Below are 23,145 nucleotides of genomic sequence, written 5' to 3'. Positions count from 1 at the left end.
GTAGGATAATCAGTTTTTTTAATAATTTTAAAGAAAGCTTGCAGTGGAACAAATTGATAAATGTTTAAAAGAAACACCTTCCTGGAGCTTAGCTGGTTAAGAGAAATACTAAATCAGTGCTTGCTGATTGCTGAAGCCAACTGATGGGTGGCTTCTATATTTAGGATCCTCCTTACACCTGTCAAGAGACAGAGAGAGACAGCCAGGGAAAGTGTGTGCACCAGAGCAAGCAATCCAGAGACCCATCTCTTGCAGCAAGCAGCTAAAAATATAAGAAACAAAGAGCAATAGAGAAAACAGAGAAAAATCTTGTTATTTATATTACAGCCCTGCTCTGTGACATGCTGTCAGCAAGCACTCTGAAAGGGTACAGACCTCATTAGCTATCAGCAACTCCAGCTTCTACAGGAAGGCAGTGATACTCCAAGCTGGATGCAATCCAACTGTGTCAAACCTGGGCTCCTCAGGTGGATCCCTTCCCTGCTGCTCCTTAGCCAGAAGCCTGAAGCCTTTGCACAACATTTGCATTCCAAAGTGAGCTGCAGCAAGTATCCATCCCTGTGCTCTGCAATGTCAAATGGGCTTTCCAGCTTTGATTGGCACCTGCCTGAACCCAGGATGCTCCTCCTCAGCTGATCTGACTGCACTTCTTTCTAAATTGATCAATCATAGGTACATACATGAACTAACAGAAGAAAAACCAAGGTTTCTTTAAATAACACTACACAACCAATTAATAAAGCAATCCTATTGCAAAGGCTCCAGATCCCTTTCTTTGTTTTAACAGAGTAACAGTACTGCATTTCAAATGGAAGAGCATCCTTCCAGCTGTAGCAGCAACTTACTTCCAATGCATTGATGCTACCTTCCTCCCACCTGAGATGCACCATTCCTTTCAAATTTTTGATCTCCCAGTAAACAGAAATATTTGGGTTTATACAGATTGGGGATAAAGAAAGAGCATGGCCGGGAAGTAGAGAAAATAATGCTATTTTTACACACATATCCCTTTCTAAATGCTACATGGCAATTCCTAAACAAAGAAACCAAACATGACTCTACCTTCCCTGACTCACAACAATCCAGGTAATCTTTTAAAAAATATCTGATTCAGCTTGCATTCTTTTTTGGAAAAAGGAAGCCAAATGGCCTTTAAGTACTCCCCAGTGTTCAATCAACTATATCTATTGCTGGCCAAGCTTAATTTATACTTCAGTAACTACTATTTTCTCAGAAAATAAATGGAAAAGCCTTTTTTTCCCCATCAATAGCAGATGAAATCCATATTTATTTGTTAAAAATTAATGATGTGGGTGTATGAGTGAAAGAAAATGCTCAGTCCTCATGAAAAATGTTAAATACTTCTAAAAGTGGATGTTTCAGTTTTGACACAGAGCATAGAAAGCAATTTCAGAAATATCTCTGAATACTCTCATAAGTAGCCCTAATTATTTGCCTACCACTAGTGGTGGTTTTAACCACTATTCAGTAGTTACACTTATCTGCTAAGTGTACTTAAATAATTTTTATGTAGGTAATAACTTCAGTTACACAGAGGCAAGAGGCAAATGAATATGAAAACACATGGAAGATAATGAACTTGCATTCAGCTCAATAAAGAGCTAAGGGCTCACAGAGGAAATCAGTGTATGATCCACACACACCTACAGCAGTTCTGTGTACCTTAATGTCACATCACAGGAATAATTTCAAACTGTATAGGGTAAAAATTATGGTTTTGCTGGTACCAACATCAATTTTACCCTCTACATCCATGCATTTTCCCCAAAGTTTAAAAGACAGAGGATTAAATGACTCAATACTTGGGGTAAAACAGAATTCAGAGCAAGGGCAGGTCATGGCATGGTGCAGAGTGGCAATGATATGTGGTGCAGAGCAATTAGGAGAAGCAGAGATACCCATGCCATACACCTAAGGTCACACAGTCACTAGCTGCTTATAAAAGGACTTTATAGATGTAGGTTTGAAGTACATTTTATATTTTTGAAAAACTTTTCTTTGTGCTTTTCGCTTTTTTCCTTGCAGGTCATGCAAATTAATATTTCATCTTTTGTAATTCCGCAGTTAAGAATATTCCACTGATTATCCCATATTTCATAATGGGCAAGTATGATACTGCTGCATAGTCTCAATACCACTGCCAGCACAGAGAACTACAGCAAAACAGGTATCCACAATTACAACATATCACATGCTACTCCCACCCAAAGCAATGCATCTCAGTGTACTCATACTTAGGATGTGAGCCTGAACAGTTATCAACACTTCATTGAAACCGAGACACAGAAATTTATGTCTCTTGCTGTCTCTTCAGACTGATCACAGTCTGAAGACAAAATGGGTCCATACTAGATGTAGTGTAAAAAGTAATGTAGCTCCTTTAAAAAATTAGCTGTGCCCAGTCCTAGAAATATTTTCTTCCTATCTGTTGCACAGCCTGACTGTTCAGAAATATTCCCATGCAAAAACAGCTGCAGCATAACCACTCTACAAGAGAGATCTGTGAAGTTTTATGAAGTCCTAAAGGGTGGCAATGCACCACCCACAAAGCACTAAGAGCATTGTAGTAAATACTGGGCAAACTACTGCTCTGTCCTACCTGTCTCTAATGGAGTCATCTATGACAGACATTATACCATTCTCCTGGGTACTAAGCCATGTCTCTTCTATATTGATAACTGTAATAAACACAGAGGAGAAAAAAAATGATAGAAGGATTTGGCTGCCTTGCATAATGTTGGAGGTGCACACACATTAGCACAGATAACATTACCCCTGCCATTATTTATTCCCCTACAGGTATTATTAGGGAAAACCCTCAGGAGACATAAAATATATTGCTTTATTATTACTAGGGATGCTGTTCCCCTGAAAAACCTTCTGTCTAAGGATCTCTGCCTCATTCTCATAAGTTTCTCACACACAGAATCTGTAGTGATACAGGGACTGTTTGTTTGTTTGGAGGTTTCAAGCATTGTGTTAATAAGAACAGAGACACGTACACGGTGTGTGCAGTGCTGCTGTTTGAGATGTGTGCATAGGAAATCTCAATCACCTAGCCTGACACACTTCATTCATGTCAAACTGAATCATACAGAACAGATTCAGCCATTTTAGAGAGCATATCCAGAAATGCACCAAAGATATAAAAAATTATGCAACAGATTATATTCTGTACATAATTTCTATGAATTTTTGGTATTTTTTACCGCCACTTGGAAAACAGGGAGTCCAGACCATTCCCATGGAGCTTTAACATTATTTTGTTCCATGGCATGAGAATGGAAAAGGTCAAGTTTAATATCATTAAAAGGTATCACCTAAGATAAAAGTAAAAGCTAGTAACATTAGGTATTACCTAAGACAAAAGTGAAAGCTAGCAACACCACCATGCTTCCCTGGAGTAAAATGGCAACAAAGATAACATCTATAGAAGCCTTTAAAATAATGCACAAATCTTCTACTAAAAGAAGAATTCAGAAATAATGTAAAAAATAAAAATATAGAATAATAGAATAGCCTGGGTCAGAAGGAACTTTTAAGGTCATCTAACCCAACTCCCTGGAATGGGCAGGGACATCTTTACGTAGAACAAGTTGCACAGAGCCCTGTCCAAACTGACCTGAAATGTTTCAAGGGAATGTTTTATCAGCATCATTTAGTAATATTTTCTTCGGATCAAGTAGCTAATTCAGTACTTGATCAAAAAATCTGAAAGACAACAGTAGAAGTATTTTATTTCATCTCATATTATGACACCATTCCATACTTAAACCCTTTAAATGAACTTGAAAATTAAAAGGTTTTTAGTTTCTTCCTTTTTAAAAATACACCAGTTGAAAATAAAAAAGTTGGGAAATGGAAAAAGTACTGTCCAGCTCCTAAGTAATACAGAAGAGAGCTTTTGCTCTTTCAGATTTCTCTTCAGTACAAATTTAGAAGCTTAACATTTCAGAAGCACCACAACAGCTTTTAGAGAATGGATCAACAAGATACTTAATTGTAATGGCAAGGCATTTTGTATATTTAATCTGAATTTTCCTTACCTTAACTTGGAGGCTAAAGTCTATGAAGTAGCTGATAGCCTGAATATACCTTCATAATTTTAATAGCAATAAGAATTCAGCCCTTTATTCTGCTTTCATATGTAACAGTAAAAAATGTAACAGCACTTACACAGCATATTACAAACAATTGCACAAGCAATTCTCCATGGCCCTTTGAAGAATTCACTGATGAAGGAGAAAACTAGGCAAGAATAAAAAATAAACAGACCTCAAAACTGTGGTATTACTGTAAATAAACAGTTTGGAAGCTTTAATCCAGCCCAATTTACAACTTTGAAACTGTGTAAATTCAAATCAAGTTTTGATTTGAGATGCATAGAATTGAGCTTTTCTTCTAAAAAGAAAAGGTCAGCAGCAATGCTAAGTATTACATTTGTACAGAGGCAAACAAGCAGTGGTGAATTACTTGAGCTGAGAGAAAAAAATCAGGTGGTCTTTAGATTGCTGGCTTTAAAGTTCCTGAGATTTTTTTTTTATTTACTGTATCATTTCAACATCATTTCAGACTCTCAGAGAGCTACCCAAACAATGTAAAATAATGATACTTCACTGCAAATGGCCCTTATTTTTATATTGATTTTGTTTAGATAGACACTGAGTGCTAGAAAGATTGTGTAATTGCTACGCTCTGAAAACAGGCAGCATTATCAGCCAAGAAAACCTTCATTAGTCATTATCCAATTTTCCCAGGTGAAAGAAACGTTGCATGGAGAGTGTGTGTCTGTGTCAAATCACATAGTAACAAACCACAAACTGAATCTATCTAAATTACTGTTGAATTAGAAACTCGATTTCACAGCAACAAACAAAACTGTGTACCTCATGCAGCCCAGAATTGCGTGACAAATATTTGCTTAAGAACTTTGGAGTAAAACACATCTAAAATACTCCAAGTTTTGTGGGCTTTTTTGCTCGGTTTTTATCTTTGTTTTTTGGAGGGGTTTCTATTAAGAAAAAAATGGTTTAATCTATTACTTTGCAGACACTGTAGGAAGGTTTCCTTATAAGTAACGAAAAATTGCTTTATTTTAAGCAGCCTTTGAGTGATATTGCAGATGATTCTGGTTGCAGGTGAACTTTTTGGCCATTAAGAAAGCCTTGAGTAAGTTCTATCCAAACACACATCCCTTAGTATCAGTGTAGAAAACCTGGACACTGAAATCTACACAAGAAATCTAACATGTGAAATACTGAAATTGGTTAAATTTGGGTATGGTTGCTCAAAAAAAAAAAAAAACACTGCACAATTAAAATATAAAGCCAGACACAAGAGATGTTTCGGGTTTTTTTCTGCCATGTAGGTAACTAGAACAGTAGAAGTATTTCTCTGGTATCTTGCTGACACTTCCTGTTTGCTAATTTTCAGAAAAAATTCCAGCTAGAAAGTAATTCCTGCCCAGTGAGAGTCTGTACCAATTACTGAAGTCACACATCATAAAAAACATGGCAGCAACCAGCACTTTCTTTCAGCAGTGAAAGAAGGTCCTAGCAATACAAAAAAATCCAAAGATCTCAAAATACCTCTTTGAATAGGATATCTCTATCACAGCTTTTAAGTTCAGAGAATAGCTTTGGCCAATAGTTTACTTGAAATTCCCAAAGGCAGATGCTCCTACACTCTCTCCACATAGTGGCAACTATTACTAGTTTTACATTTCAAAAGACAAGGTATGTCCTTTGCACCTTTACCAAAGTTATCCTCAAAATCCACCAGTCTTACAGTGGGGTTGCATTTTGAGTAATATTCTCAATGAAAGGTGTTCCCAGAAGAAAAAAAATACAGTTGATTTTGTAACTCTAGACAGAATCACAATGAAGATATTATAAGAAAAACAATTGAGGCTTAAGGCAGTTTCTTACCTTGCTATTCCTAGCTTTCAAGTGTTTAAGCTTTAAAACCAGATAACTTTACACTTTTAAAAGAGTTTTTCTAAAGGATTTTTTAAAAATATTAAACATCTATAAGCACATTATTCCTACAGAGAGTAATGGGACAATTGTTGAGTAGAACACTATACACTACAAAGAAATAGAGCCCCAGTTAATGAGATGTGTGGAACAAAATATTCAATCATCAATGTTTAACCTGTATTTGCAATGCTGAAAGCATCATTAATGAATACAGAAAGTGTTTGTGGAACCATGGATACCTACAAGAATAACTGAGCATGTTTGTCCAAGACTACCTTGCAGGCCATAAAGGTACTTTATTCTATCAATAAATGGACTTATGAAAGGGAAGAAATGCTATCAGCAAAACACCTGCAAGCAAATTATTGTTCCATCCACTACAATATTCTTTATGGTCATTTGTTAAGCAAAACTCTCACCAGCCGTGCAAGGAAGTGATGGGTGCTTTTAATCCTGATTTTGAGAGGGTGTGTCTATACAAGGAATATATACAGAAGACACTGCCAAGTGCTCCTAATAGCAAAGCAGCTATCACAGCAGAATTTCACCTCATGTCCCCATAAAGCATCAGTATCATTTTTCAGAGTAAAGTCAGCTTCATTGGAAAGAAATATAAAGTTTGTCTGTACGTTTCTTGCTGATTTTAATTCTAATTATCCAAAAACTCACAACTCATACCCAAAGATGAATGAATTACTCGATTGTGCATAGTGAGGGGTTAAATTAAATTACTTCTATCATTCCTACCATTCCAAATTAAGCTCTAGAACCAATTGCTTTAGAAGAAAAAAAAAAACAAAACCTAAAAAAAAAACAAAACAAACAAAAAAAAACCTACAAAAAAGTACATTTGTGAAAGCTGTTATCCTCTTATTGTAAACCTTCCATACCTTCTCAGTGATTTCTCATGGGCAGCTCCTCACAGCACTGACTCCTTCTTCTTCACAAAGCAGCCAACAAACCCCAATTCTCTTTTCACCCAGCTACCTCACTCTCTTGTGGCACTTGTCTTCTTATTGGACACAGCTGTGGCCTGTTAAGGGCAGGCCTGTTCCCACTGATCACCATGTTTGGTGATTTGTACAGCTGCAGCTCCTCAGGTGTGAGACTACCTTCTGCAACATCTTTATTTTCTTACATTCTATCCCTCCACAGAAAGCCACTTAAAGCAAACCTGCACATTATTAGACATTGCAGTACTTTGAAAAGGAAAGTATTTCTTCCTTACAATTCCACATTTTTATTTAATAAAATCGTGTTTCTTCCTAATCTGGGGTAACATTTTTCAGTGCCTTCCAGCACATTAAGAACTTCTTTTTCACGTGGACTCTTGCTCAGCGGGGCACAGAAAATGAAGGGGTGTCAGAGCTTATCATTTAAAAGGAAGACAAATGACCACATCTGATAACACACATGGTTTCCTTGGGATATCTTACTATTCCCCTCTGCAAAGCCTAATAAAACCATGTATTACATTTTATTTTATGTAATTTCCACAATCAGGCCTTGACAGTGATGACTCATTCTGTTGCAATGAAACCTGTGTTTAATCAGAAATTATTTTATGTGGATTCATCCTTGCACTCAGGATTTAAATGATACAGGACTGATACTCATTATGCTGAAATTACACTGGTGGAAAGAAGGATGAAAATGGGTACCCAACCATTTTCAAAGGCATTTAGAGTATATCCTAGACATATTCTTAGACATGCACAGATCCCTCATGTATTTCTAATCAGTCAAAAGAGACCAGATTCTGCCTTCAATTACCACAAACCTGTTCCCCATGTGTATATTACAGTGAAATCTCCTTAAGATATGCTCCTGCACATATTAGTGATTCTCTCCCAGCTCATATGCCTACCACATAATCTAAAATATGTTAACAACAGATAAAAAAATCTAATCAAGAAGATGCTAAGGCAACAAAAGTAACTTGGTAAATAACAAAAAAAATGGTAAGAACTACACTTGTTTGCTACAGCCAGTAGCAATAGAAAGATAATTGCATTTAAATCTATGGTACTCCAGCTTGAAATCTTAAGAGTCCTGGTGATTGTCAGGTAATTAGTGATTACTGATGATCATCTTACTGCTACTAGTCTGTAAACAGAAAAAAATGTATACTTTTCTTACCATCTTTCTTATAGAAACACATTGTATTAAACACACTGATTCAAGCAGGATGACAATTTGGGTGTCATTTCCATTTTGGAAATGGAATAAAACCATCAGTAGCCTGTGCTGCGACAGAAGCAACAGATCAGCTTAACAAGCTCGTGTCACAAGCCCTTGTATTGTTGTACTGTATCTAACTATTATCACTGCTGAAACTACAAACTATTCACAGCACAAAGTGCAGAAGGTCCCAGGATCCACAGCTCCCAGTGCTCTCCACAGTGGGAAGGAACTGGCACGACTGGCAAAGGAGCGCACCGAGCGTGCGGTGCCGGCATGAGTCACACGCTGGCTTCTCTTCACCATGCTGTCTGAGATTTCTGCTGACTCCTCTTAGTTTCTAAAAATGCTGTTAAGCTTATGTTTTGCAATCTGTGTACATCCAAGAAGCGCAGATCGTGGGGATTAACTTCTGCCAGATCTCCAGATCACAAGTTACCAAAAGGAGCAGATATGATGGTAACTTTTCTACAAAGATTCTATTAAAAAAAATCACTTTGAGAACCAGGTAAACCAGAGGTATCATCCATCCAGGAAAGGATTGGCCATGCAAGTTTTTGAGGTAAAGTGGGAATATAGCAAACACACATCTTAATAAATTAGGTTTAACAGCTTAACAACACTTTTCAACTACAAAAGGCTTTAGAGGCATTAGCTAACAAATTAATCTTGACAATAAACCCTCGCCTGACTAAATGGTAAGATACTGAAGTTTCCTACTTTACTGAGAGAAATTAATATCAAAATCTAAGGTACAAAATTGGAGAAATAAGGCAAGGAAAATAAAGCAAGGCAGAAAATACTAAAGAGAGGCATTTAATGATAAAAACTCAGCCATGGTACACACAATTCAGGATGCACATCATAGGAAAAAAAAAGAATATTTGTGATTAAATAAATTAATGTATACTGCCTCTTTTTTGTCTTTTTTTTCCAAAATTGGTGCCACTGAACTAATCTCTAAGAAAAGTGTCAGATCAAGAATTACTTCCTTTATTAAGAAACACACACCCAGCTAACCAAACTACACACACCCAGCTAATTGACATAACAAGGGATTCTTTCAACAGAAGATGAGGGCACAAGAAGGTTCACTGCTCAATACACTTAGTTTTTACCCCCACATGGATCATTCTTCACTTTGACCCATCTTTGAAAAAAGTCCAAACAACTTGTTACACCCATATGTAAAAATATTAAAATTACAAGTGAGGCTAACAGAAAACATGGATTTTCAATAAGTTTTGCAGAAACTACTCTACTTATAAATGAATAGCACATTATGTATTATATTTTATTCTACTTAAATCAACTGCAAGGAAACTGCCATATACTGCAAAAAAAAAAAAAAAAAAAGGAACTTCTGCATTAATATCTGCATGAGAAACCACCACATTTCTGGATGAAACTCACAAAACAGAGTTTTAAGGGCAAAGCATTCCTCAATTCCCTATACTGCCTCCCAGTATAGGGCTATATTTAGGATCCACAAGACTTCTACTAAATAGACTACCCCAATCCACACTGGGCAAAATGATTACTGTGAGGCTTCATTTAGCCATTTACAAAATAATTTTCCTCAACACTAGTCCACATCAGAATATCATTAATTAAAAGTTGCCTTTTAGTGGATCACTGTACTTATCCCTCAACATTTTGACTGGTTTCATGGGACATTGGATTCACATGTGCAGGGGTGACGTGTAAGTCTCAGGGAAGGAATAATAAGAACCCTAATTTTGTAATTCATACTTCCTGCCATCTCTTTTTCATTACTTTTCTCCTTCCTGAATTGTGTTAATAACACAATTCATCCATTCCAGACTGCAAAGTGTTTCACTTCAATAATCTTTGACAGAACAGCTCCCATGACTCAGCTCCCTCCTATGAAAAAGGTTGGAATTTCTAATCAAGAGTCAACATATACCTAGTGTGGCAAATTTCTGCTCATTTCAAGAATGAAAAAAACTTCCCTTTTACTGGTTTGTTTAAGACCACCTTAGTGTATAAAGAAAAATGCAGCACGGTATTAATAGTGACAATTTGGAACAGTGGCATGACTTGATTTAGGTTTTAATATTGCCACCACCCTTAACCACAGATCTTTTGTAACCTTATTTTTATGCCTACCTGGAAGAATATTTAGTCCATGCTATCAAAATATAATAAAAAATCCAAGTAAAAGGTGGGAGAAATATCACTGGGGAACATTTTAAGCTTCGAGACCAGTCTAATGGGAACATGCTCAGGGAAAATAGGAACATTTCAGTTCAAATATTGTTTGGATGAATCAAGTCTAGTTTTTCTCTTTTAAATAATTCACATATAATTTATCATCTGATTCCTACAAAAACTAGACTGTGGACTCAGCAACTCCTTTGTGTTCTTACTTACTTTTCAAATCAGGCCAAAAATGAATCAGATTTTATTATAATGAATACATTTGAAAGACTTTGCTCACAGATTTCAGCTGAAGCATTTTATGCAGAGAAAAATCTAATATGCACCTCCATGATGCATCTAATAAAGGCTGTGCAAAAATTATTCTTAGTTCATATAATCAATAGGACACATTTTTCAAAAAATCATCTTCTTTCTGCATTTCTGGATGAACATTCATGGTCCTGGAGAAACAAAGGAAATTTCAAAAAAGAAAAATTCTTAAATCACTATGTAGAATATCTGTTACAAAATCAGACTAGAGTTCCTACCCTACTCAGCTCTCAATGAGATGGAGTGAGTATGTAATTTAAAGAGAGTGAAAATCCAATAAATCACTTTTTACAATAGTCAGCAATACTACAACTTCACATTCACATTCTGTGGTTATTTCAGGCCTCCCTCAGATTAAAAAAAAGTCTGATTTTGAATTACTGTAATTAACTGCAAAAGCTTGCTGATTTGTTGATGCAAAATAATGTCAATCATTTTCATAAACTTGTTAGAAACTTTGTAAATAAATAGGAAAAAATGATACAAGGAACAGAAATTCACTCTTTGTCATCAGTTTGCTGTTGGCATGCAGAGAAAGGTGCTGTAGGGATGGACATAAGCAAAAGCCATGGTCCTCTCCCTGCCATCATTAGTGTAACATTCCCAAACAGTGAGCCATCTCTTGTCACAGGGTGGCTGAAAAAGACAGTCTATTTTACATTTCACCCTGAAAACCTACTAAGTCTGAAAGGAAGGAGGAAAGGAAGGAAAGTGTGAAACACTGAGTTTGCTTAGAAACAGAGTAGGTCAAAAATTAGTTTGGAAAGCAGTGGAGAAGGAAAAGAAAAATCCCTCCTGAGCTGAATAGCTGCAGGCACATGCCATTAATTTTAGCTATTAAAAAGTGCTGAAGTGTATTTTGAAAATCTTCACTCTTGCACAGATTTCTCTGAGAGTATCAATGGGACTTCTTTATTCCAGGGTACAAGCAGCACAGTCTGGCCCTAAATTGAGAATATACAACCCATGACCATTACTGAAGTAGAAGTGCAGTTGACAGTAATTTCACTACCAGTGTTATGCATTTTCACAGCACTACTGTGTGCATTAAAAGGTACTCTGTAACATAAAAATCATATTCTGCAAACAATATTCAGTCCACTTCTCCTTACTAGTGGAAATCAGGAGGGAAAGAAGAATCATAACTCCCCCTAAAAACAATGACCAATTTGCTACAGTAAGCAATGGCACAACTGATGCAAAACTCAGCTGTTGTTCTGGTCCTACAGAACAGAGAATTGCCCTACGCATGTTTGAGGAAACTTGAGTGGGATCAGGCTCTTTAACAGATTCTGCAAGAGAGATAAATCAGAACTGTAATCTCAAATGCAAATCATTTAAATGTTCATTGATACCTGTCTTGCAGCAGCAGTAGGGATAATGAAAAAGCTGATGCAGGAATGGGCCAAGAGCGATCTAAGACAGAACACACAGACACTGCCCAGGGCTGGGGGCACAAATGCAGTTATTGTTTTGTACTTATTTTCTGTGCATTTACAAGGTGCTAGCTCTGGGTTGTTTGTTTTTTTTTTTTTTTACCAGAACACTGCTGTCATTCTTTCTATCAAGAAGTCTGATTCAGCATCTGTAAAAGAAGTAAATTAATTATGGCGTCTGGCTTTACCAAACTGTAGCTATGGTCCACTAATTTTATTCCAGGGTTGTTTTCTGGTAACTTTTTTCTTCTATTAAAGGAAATTTGTTAAACAAGGCATTAGCAAAAAAAAATTCTGCCAGCAAAAATATCACCTTTTGTCACAAAGGTCCTTATGAGCACTTTAAACACAACATGAAGCTTGAGCACAGGGGATCAAAAGCCCGGGTACTGCTGCAAAGAAGCACAAAACAGTCTGGAGCTCAATTCTACTTCTACTATGGTCAGCAACACAGAGAATGAGTCATTTTTCTCTACTAAAATGCTTCTAAACTGCAATCCCTATCTCACAGAGGTTTAAGTCAAATATTGGTCTAGAAGACAGCATTACCTTGGACACAGGATTCTCGCAGAAGGCAAGAAAGGATCAAGGCACAACCATGCCAGTTACCAGTGGGCAACCAGAGTCTGAGTTGTTTCTTTGTTACAAAACATTTAAGCAGTAAGAATTTGACCGTGCTTCTATCAGTTTAAAGTATTCTGCTAGATAAATATTTTTAAGATCTGTACAACAGGCCTTCTATTTAACAATGAATACATTTCAGGCTAATGTGCTGCCAAGTTCCAGCTCTCTTTCTAGCAGCTGAATTCTTGGATAAAATCATTTTGCAGGGTATGAGCAATGCAGTTCTGAAAATAGCATCACTGCAAAATGAAAGATGGCAAGAACTTCTATAATGCTGATTTATTTCAATGAAATTTCATCTTTTATTATTAGGATCTATTTTGATACTTTCAGCTGAATTTTCATACTTAATAAAATGTAAATCTATAGAATTTGTTCATTCTGAGGCTTCAGCATAAATACCTAGGAGGGAAACAAACAAAGAAATTGCCCAGTCACAATTTACATCATAAAATATGTGAAACAGAAAAATGCTTTGTGAATCCAAATAATTTGCATTTATCACCACCATATTTACAAGAACATTAAAAAAATAAAAAAAAAACCACCACTCAATGAAAAAAATCCCACCAAAACACCAAAATAAATACCACCAATCAACAAGCTGTTTGTTTCATATGTATTCTAAGTATGTTTCCACTAGAAGAATGGATTGGAACAACATTCTTTAAAATATCAGTGGGTTTAAGCATCTTGCATAATGCTCAGCATTTAGACATGTGCTGAGAAAACACTAAGAGGTGATATTGCACTTCCCTGATTCTAAGTAAATTACATCTTTTGGTCTCCTTCCAATTCACTGATATGAAGGTATACTTCAGTACTTAATTTTTTTACTAATAGTGAATATTTTTAAGTAGGTTGAGAAAAAAAAAAACAAAACAAATTTTAAATGAGAAAGAGCCTGATAGTTTATAATCCATTAATACAGCAGTCTTTTCTAATTAAAATCAGCAGCTAAACTGGCATTCTTCTATCACAGACTATAAGCTATAAATGAGATTTTATGCATATGAGAGGTCTCAAAATCCCCAAGACTGACAGTAGAAACAGATGAAAAGGAAAACATCATAAATGTCATGTATCTACCTTTGGTCAATGGTGCCACACAGAAAATGATGCTGAGACCAAGCCCAGCCACACTCTCAGCAGGACCTACACTTGTTAGGTCCATGTGAGGAAGCCAAAAATATGAATGTCCCAGTTGTGCAAGCCTTAATTCATATGACTCATATAGACTTCCCTGAGTTGTCCTAATGACACCAAAACAGTAAAGATGATTCATGCAAGTAAAAAACGGGAATACACAGCTTCTTTTCTAAAAATGTCCTGTCTGCAGACATATAGATATATGTTCATATGTATACTATTTTTATCTTTATATTATCTTTATCCACCAATGTTTTACACCAATTTATGTAAGTGGCAGATCTGTCCTGAATTTAATATGTAATGTAATACATACATACAGAACAAATGACTGAGAAGGAAAAAACACGTTAAAAGATAAAGGAAAGAGAGAAAAGGAATGGCAGAGGAAAATTAGAGGGAGATAAAAAGAAAAGATATAAAGATATCCACAGTGATGCAGTAATTACAGAAACAGTCCCACTGATTTTGAAAGGCTTCATTTGTAGCTTTATAAAATTAAAATATGCTTTAAGTTTTTTTTTTTCTTTTTTAATCAGTACAAACAGGTTTAGGTATCAGAAAGGAGAATGTGTATCTTTATGTAGTACATTTCTTACTATCAGTAACAATATCAACACATGCTGTGCCAAAAGGACACTCAGGAATTACAAGATATACTTAAATTTAAGACTATCTGTCTTCATGCAGTATAGAGAAAAGAAGAGAAATAAACTGAGTCCTCTGCTATCATTATCAGACAACATACAAACTTTGTATATTTAACAGTATGTTTTTTCTGAAGTCTGTACAGATAATAAATATATAAATATATAGGGCTACAAAAAAGAAGTGCTTTGCATACTGTGATAGCAGTACTGGTAATAGTGCCAGGAGTACTATATACAATATTCTCATCTAAATATCTGCTGTGTTGCAGGTGTAATTAAAGGGCTTGGAGTTCTGTGTTAAAAGTAAGACCATGGCATCTTGTACCAACAAACAGATCCCTAACACATGACACAACTGGTATGATACATTTAAATGGAATGCAATATGCATCAATCAGCAGCTAAGCCTTATGGCTCAGATCAAGACACAATCACTACTATACTTTAATAGTTCATTAAAGGACAGTCTTCAGTATTTGCAGTGAAATATTTCAACACTGGAAGCAAGGAATGCAATACCGGCTGCTCAGATTTTCAAGGAAAAATTAATGCTACTATTTCATACAACACAAACCTGCACCTGAGATTCTCTATATTTTGCTGTGTAGACATATCAAGGCCTTTTTGTCTTATCCGAGAATTAAAATTAATCAAATTACTGAGATTCTATCACACAGGCATTGCATAAACCTTCAGCACTTCTTGCTAAGAACATTACATATTTCTATAATATTATATTGGTGATAGTGACTTCTGAATGTTTTAGTAAAAGCACATGTTAAAATATTTATTAATGCAGAAGAAACAGATCACTGAAGGAAAAGTGATTGTACAATAATAAGTTGTAGAAGAAACCATATACTCTACAGCCCTGAATATGCACATTTTTCACACAACAGCTAGGAAATCCTGCTCCCTCAGACCAACTTTTTCACTAAGAGAAAAACCAGACTGAAAATAATGGGGGGAAAGCAAGTAGCTAAGCACAGAATATCAGCAAACCTCCAGTTCTTCAATTATTCATATCCTTTCTTTCCTTTATCCTCCTCTCCCATGTTTTTTTTATTTCTATTTTTAATATTCTTAATATATAATATCTTTTACATTAAGAGCATTTGCGTCACTATTCTTTGTTCTTCCCCATTCTTAATTTTTAGCAAGAAGTGAAACACTGCTGTCAAGTCTTAAAAAAGAATAGAAAAAATGTTTTCTCCTTCACCTGTTACATCATTACTTTTTGCTAAGCAGCTCTCCCTGCATCAACCTGTTGTGTGCTGCCTTCTAAACAAACTAAGCCTTGCTTGCACTTTGATGCCATTTCAAAGGAGAAACAGTACCGTGAAGGATGCACAGTCTCTATAGATTATTTCTGCAATATTTCAGGGGAATAACAATGAGAAAAAGAGCAAACAGCAAGTAGATTGTGCAGAACATGGAAATGTTGATGACTAACATATTCAGAATTACTTTATCATAGGTATAGTTATAATTATAGTTATATGTTTCATATGTTTCACTGTTGTCAATTTATATTATCATGACTGTCAATAAAGGTAAATTCGGAAGGAAATTAGCAAAAATAGATGGGGAGACAAAACCAGTTTTAAAAGAATATCATATATTCTTATGTTAACAAGCAATCTGGACTTCTATTTGAAATGATAGATATTCTTTTTATATGATATTCTTTTAATTTCACTGGGTTCTATTTTTCTTTCTCTTTTAAACCCAGAAAAAGCCACATAGAAGATAAATTGTAATTAGTTGTGTATGATAACCTTAGCAGCTCAATGAGAAACCGTAAATATCAGAGCTCAAAAAAACATAAAAACGGGAGCTCAAACACAAGAAAACAATGAATTAAAAAGCCCTGGGTTTGTTTGTATTTTGCTACACTTGCTTCTACATGGCACATCTTTATACACTGCAACACGGAAATGTTTTAAAAGATGATTTTCCCTACAATGGAAGACTGTATTTATTCAACTTAGAAGATACTAAGTGTATCTTAGTATCATATCTTTGTATTCCTTTCATTTAACAGTGCGAGCATCTCTTTGGAGTCTTTCATAATGGAACCGATACTCAGAACTGAATCCAATTATAACAAGCTACCAGCAGTACTAATTGGTGAAAATGCATTGCTGGTAATCACTGCAACGCATCCTTCTGCCCAGGATGACCGACACCAATAAATTCTACCCAGCGTTAAACAATAAGGAAAGACTACCATTAGCACTGTTTTTCTTATGTAAAATGCATTAAAGTGAGTCATCCACTTAAAAGTTACCTACTGGTAGCTTTAACCCAGATTCGGGGACTAAGGTAAGTGCTTCAAAAAACCAATCAAACAAAAAGAATATAAAAATAATGAGGGGAGAGAGAAGAAAAAGAAAGAAAACACGATCACATAGTGCTTTCTCGTGGATTTTTTTTTCCTATCTTAGGCGAATCTTCAATACGTATTGGCTTCCTTTTGCCTTTCTTTTATTGCATCATCATTATTTGATCTTTGCACCGCTCTGGGCAACACTTTCATGCTAATAATTCTGCAGCGCTTTAAAGATTTCTATCTCAGGGCCAGGCAAGGCACCGAGCTGCGTGCACCGCGAGCATCCTTCAGCTCTCGAGAAGATATTTCTGAGAAGTGACGATCTGCAAGGCCGGGGCTGAGGAAAACACTTCTTTTGTGTGGCTTTAAGTGTGTGGAAGCCCCTCGGGCGGGACCCCGCGGAGCCCGGCCAGGCAGGAGGGAGCCGGGGCTCGGAGCTCCCGGCCGTGCCCCGCTCCCCATGCCGGCCGCGGAAAGGCAACGAAATCCGCCCTCCGTGGGCATTTCGATCGAATTGCCAAAGTTTTCAGGGTTTTTTATAAACAGTGTTGAAACTCCATCCAGGGCTGGAATAACCTCTGTGGGAGGAAGGGGCGGACTCTGTGTAACTCGAAACTTTCTTCTCCACAAGGATGACCTGACGGGGTGGATCTGGGAGCCGCTCCGGAGCGGGATTCCGAGGAAAAGCCTTTACCTCAAAAGTCCCGCCGCCGGCCGTCACCGGAGCTTCCCCCTCCCGGCGACCCGGCGGGACCTTCAGCTACCCTGACTCTTCCAAGCAAAAGCTGCCGAAAATCTACAATTTTTTTTTCCCCATCTTCACTTTCCGCCCGGTCTAACTTGATTTCCCTTTGTATTGTCGCTATCTCTGGCGCCGAGGAGCGCCCCCGCCCCGGCCGTGCCCCCGCCCCGGACCCCCGGACCCCGCTGGGACTTACGTGGTGGCCGAGGGAAGGGTCCCTCCGAGGAGTGGTTCATCACCACGGACTGGAAAAGTGTCAGGCTAAAGACCAGCAGCCAGCCAGCAGCCATCTTCCTGATCGAAGATCGATCCCCCTTCCCCAAGTCGGCGAGACGGCAATAATAATAAATTCAATTATGGTGTGTGGCGGTGCGGGGGGGGCCGTGGTTCTTTAAAGCCTCCTCCGCTCCCCCCACCCGCCCCCTCGCAGGAGGCGCAGCCCAGAGATGCGCGGAAAAGCGGGAGCGCGGCCGAGGGTGGGGAGGAGGAGAAACGATGGAGATCTGTGGGTGGAGTGGGAGAAGAGGCGAAACAGAGAAAAGAGAGCGAGCGAGAGATACTCCACTCTCTGCTACTCCAGCAGCAGCTCCAGCTCCATCCGATCCGCCGCCATCAGCGCTACTTTTGTAACAGATCCCACTCTGCGTGTGTGTGCGCGCGTCCTTCCCTGATTTATTCCACTGATTGCAGAGCAGAAAGAGGAGGGGAGAGGCAGGCGGGGTGGCGGCTCCTGGGAGAAGAGGGAGGGAGGCAGGCGATGGAGTTGGAGACGGGCGGATCGCTGCCGGCTCCTGCCCTCGCTGCCGGCAGCGGGGAAAGTCTCGGCGAGCGGCGGGGGCGGGCCGGGCCCTGCGGCGGCCGCGCTCCATACAAGGCTCCCAGGAACTCCCGGCCGGGCCGCCCCGGGGCCGCGCTGCCGCCGCCCCGCCCCGCCCCGCGCGGCCCGCTCGCTATTTTTAAAACCGCTTCGTGCCTTATTTTAATTCCAGCCCCCTCCTCCCTTCTCGGCGGCGGCAGCAGCAGCCGCCGCCGCACACGGCCCGTGTGCCACCAGTCGGGGCTGCGATTTAAATAGGTATCTCATGGATGGAGCTATAAATGCCGCTCTCCCTCCCCGCGGCCGGCTGGAGCAGCGCCGCTCAGCCCCGCGGAGCCCGCCCGGCCGCCGCCCCCGCGCTTGGCAGCGTCCCGGGCCCGCAGCATCCCCGAGCGCCTCCGCGGAGCCGCCCCCGGGCACGGCCGGGGGTCCTCGGGCTTCACCCCCGCCCCGCCGCATCGCTAACCCGGTTATTCATTTCAGATCCCTCTGGAAATCCAGAGGACGCATTGCCTCTCCCCTCCTTTCGTTTGTTCACGCGCACCAGTCTCTGTGGCAACTATACGCTCTCGGTATAAATGTAGAAAGTAATCCAGGGACATATTTCTTAGCCTATGTGTTAAAGCAGTTAAAAGTTCAGTGACAAATCTGGTTTTCTTTTTGATCTGTGAGTTGGTTTTGTTTGTTTTTTTCTTTCTCTGTCATTACATATTTATATTTTAATATATTTACTTAGTTCAACAGGTAAAAATGAAAGAGCAGACCCAGTATTCATTTTGCTTTTACATCCTTTGTATTTAAGGATCACATCTTGAATGTATTAACCCACAACAATTTCTATAAAACAGGCAAGTGCTCATCTCTATTTTAAAGGTGGCAAAGGGATCAAAACTGAGATGCACAAATGAAGAATTGAGTGCTCACATTGCCTGGGCTCAGAGCCAGCACGATATTTCAGTTGCAATCTGTAAAGCATGCAGTCACTCATCTACATTGTCTCTGGATTGGAGCTGGCACTGGAGAGCTCGTGGGAAGAACTCCCAGTTGTCTTCACCTATCCACCTACCCATAGGTACGTAGGATTCATCAGGGTTTGGATGCAAGTTTGAAATAGCATTTTCTAAAATGGTTCTGCAGCCTTTAGACTCAAACAGTCTGAAGAGTATCTATAGCTCAGCTTTTGTTGGTCTCCATAGCCCCTGACAGTTTTGCCTCATGAAGTGGCACCTCTTTGGGTACTTACCTGTAACTGCTCAGCTGAGTATTTCTGCTTCCCCACGGGGATGTCAAGGGCACCAGCACAGTCATGGCCCTGTGGCACAAAAGTTCTGCTTCATGTGAGACAGATTGTGAGGAGATCTGGGATAGAAAGATGGTAGGGAATGGATTAAAGTCTTGGAGAAACACACAGAGGAAGGGGGCTGGAGATGTGAACTAGTACAGGTTGCACAAGACCATGACAAATTTACTTAGATAAAGTAATTTACTCAGATAAAGCTCCTCATATTTGGGCTCTCGCGCTAAGAGTAGCATTATCAGTATCAAGTTATCAATTCAGTTATGAACATGAAAATTGAACAAAACCACTGATTCTGCTCTTTGATAGGACTCTGGAGTTTGGCTCAAGTTCGTGCCTAAACTCTGCTGAGTTCCCAGGAACCAGATGCTCTTCAGTTAGTTGTACCCCAAAGCACCTACAGTTTTGCAGTGGGCAGCACAGTAATGGATTAACACTGGCAACACCCCTCCAGAATAAATGGGAATGCCCCACCTTGCTCCTTCCCTATCTGAAGGATCGAGCATATACCCATTTATTCTCTTCTCAGCAGGGAAGTTCATGTTAAATTCCCAGCTGTGCTGCCCCCATGGGCCTGTGAGCAAGCTGTGGGCACTGAGCTGGGAAAGAGGTGTTCTCCCAGGGGATAACCCACTGGAGTGGGCACACAGAAAAGTACTGACATGTTGGTGTGGGAAAGAGAGGGTGCAGGTAATTGTGCAAACACACAGAGGAAATGGTTTTGGTAGGTGAGAATAAGCAAGACCACCCTTACTCACAAGTACCATTTCAATATAATGTAAAGGAGACCAGAAGATCAGGGAGTGATAATGAAAAATAATAAGTAGATAACTGAAGGGCTACACAGGAATGTTTCTTTCATCATTAGTACAATTTTCTGTAAGCCTCACTTCTGATGCTTATAGAGCTTCTTAGGGCAATAATTAAAGCTGGAAATAGTCCCAACAACAGTAACACGTGGCCAGCAATGGAACTGTGCAATGCATGGGTTGCTTGACACCCCACCTAGCACTGTAAGGTCTGGATGAATCAGTCCTAATACACTGAAAACAGCTGAAAAGTGAAAAAGATTGAAGAGGAAATACTGCTATGATTTAATAAAAACGTATTCAAAGCTTGCAATCTACTGTGCTATTTACAACTATATAACAAGACCCTCTACAAGTTCATCCTACTGTGAGCAGTGTGAGTGCCTGTGGAGCTCACTGAAACTCGAGGATGAAAGAGAGAAGTTGTCTGTATGAGGCTCCAGCATGGAGGAGAAAGATACAGGTGAGCTCCAAACAAGCTGGTTGAGGTGAGGAGGAGCAGCCAGGGCTGGAAAATGGAGCTTGACAAGGGCTGTGGCATTCTGTGATAAACAGCTCAAGATCAACCCACAAGCTTTTCAGGATTTACAAGTAAACTTGAACTGGAGCCCGGTTTTGAGAAAAGGTGGCATCAAATAACAGTAAAATTAAGTAAGGCTGGAAGTCAGGTTTTGAAGTTTTGCCTTTTTTTTTGAATCTGAAACTCAGGAATCCAGTGCCAGCCTGAAGCATGGGGAAGAAAAGAAAGCAGGACTTATTCCATGAACAATTTATTATTTACTAAGCAGCCAGTCTTTGGTTCACCTAGTTATTTATGGCCTAAAAATTCATTCATTTTCCAGGTATTTAATTAAGATGCAGAAGGTTTAGAAATGCTGACCTCATCCTACAGCTGTATATGGACATGAGGAATAGGCCTCAAATGAGTTCCCACTACCTTCAACAAGAAAGTGTGATTGACATAAAACATTAAATTAGCAGAGTTCAGTTTCCTGCTATGTCTTCAATGTCCCATAATGCAGAAAAAAAAAGCACAAATGTAGTTCCATCATGAAGTTTTAAAAAGCCATTCAAGCCTCCTAAACAATCAATTTCTTTACATTTGCTGATTAAACTATTTTCTTATATAGTCACTGTTTTAAATACATGGCTTGTACTTCACAGTAGCATTGCACTGCAGAAATTCTTGTAATTTATCTGCATTGAGATTCCTAAAGATCTATTACAGCAGACAAATCTTTTTTTTAAGCACTTGAATGACAAACAACGAAAGTAAATCTTCATTCTTACTTCACTTCATTCTGAATTTATTTCCTGTCATATCTGATCGAGACCTTTCTGTGAAGGAGCACAGGAGCAACAGGTATTGATAGAATGAGGAATCTTACAGAAAGTTTGCTGTGTAGCTGTTTGGTGGACTTGGCAGGGTTAGGCTTGTGGTTGGACTCTTACCTTGAAGATCCTTTCCAACCTAAAAGATTCTATTCTCTGATTCTACTGAAAGTACTAGAAATCTTTCAACTGACCATGGTAATCCATATGTCAGAAAAAAAATTGCTATAGCAAAACTACAACATTTTATTTGCTTCAAAGGCTTCTTCTCAGTTCATTTAATCCGTAGCAAGTATAAATTAATGATCAAGCTTTTCTCTTTTATTTCACTTTCTGGATATATTATTTATGTTTTCATGTCTTATTTAAACCATTGCAAATCTAACATAAAAGACAAAGGAGCAGAGCCCTCTGTCTCTTAACCATTAAAAAAAAAATCCAAATTTTCGATGTTAACACCAGAATCAAAGTTTTATTAATCTGGTTTTATACTTGTAAATAAACTCATTCTTCAGTAATCAGCATTTTCAGAAAGATTCTTGATTCCAGTGACAGGTTAAGACCACACGTGCAGTGATTGCAGCACTTGTGTGAATAGATGAGGCACGATTACCAAGTGCCTTAAGTGTCTTTTGTGGGGGCATAATAGGCAATAAATCTGTACTGGCTTTGTTCTTGCCAGCCCTGATCAGCATTTTGCTGAGCACATTCCACCTTTGTGCTTGGTGTAACACATACTCCCCTAGATGGGACTCCCAGATGTTGCTGGGTTCAGCCAAAATGTGCTTGCTGAAATATGGCAAGAAGTGTGTGCATGACCCTGGAGAAAGGTGTAAAACACAAGGCTGATGAGGGGTGGCTGAGGGAGCTGGAGATGTTTCACCTGGATGAAAGGAGGCTCAGGGTGGACCTTATCACTCTGTACAACTGCCTGAAAAGAGGTTGTAGAAAGGTGGGGTCAGTCTCTTCTCATGAGTAGCAAGTAATAGAACAAGTGGAAATGGCCTCAAGTTGCACCAGGGAAGGTTTAGATGGGGTATTAGAAAAGATTTCTTAATCAAAGGGTTATCAGGCACTGGAACAGACAGCCCAGTAAAGTGGTTGAGTCACCATACCTGGAGGTATTTAAAAGATGTGTAGATGTGGCACTTAGGAACATAGTTTAGTGCTGGTCTTGGCAGTGCTGGGTTAGCAGTTGAATGATATAATCTTAAAAGTCTTTCTAACCTAATGATTCTGTGGTTCTGTAGTTCTATGATAATCAGTGCCACATACCAAAATACT

At 38.8% G+C, this 23,145-nt stretch overlaps 1 protein-coding gene across 5 annotated transcripts in view; it reads right to left on the bottom strand.

The window, feature by feature from the left end:
- CACNA2D1 (calcium voltage-gated channel auxiliary subunit alpha2delta 1) overlaps window positions 1-18,439 on the bottom strand; it is a 367,390-nt gene extending 348,951 nt beyond the window's left edge. For 2 of the 5 annotated variants that reach the window (XM_036401392.2, XM_036401393.2), the window contains exon 1: window positions 17,803-18,437. Coding sequence is in view for 2 of the 5 variants with exons in the window: in XM_036401395.2 (XP_036257288.1) it covers window positions 17,799-17,896 (98 nt within the window). In the remaining 3 variants the exon portion in view is untranslated. Of the gene's footprint in view, window positions 1-17,798 lie in introns of all 5 variants that reach the window. The other 3 variants (XM_036401395.2, XM_036401394.2, XM_054514978.1) reach the window with 3 other exon arrangements.
- Between the last annotated feature and the right edge of the window lie 4,706 nt (window positions 18,440-23,145).

Source organism: Molothrus ater, chromosome 5, assembly GCF_012460135.2.
Source record: "Molothrus ater isolate BHLD 08-10-18 breed brown headed cowbird chromosome 5, BPBGC_Mater_1.1, whole genome shotgun sequence".
NCBI classification, from domain to species: domain Eukaryota; kingdom Metazoa; phylum Chordata; class Aves; order Passeriformes; family Icteridae; genus Molothrus; species Molothrus ater.
This window is presented reverse-complemented; position numbering and strand designations above follow the sequence as displayed.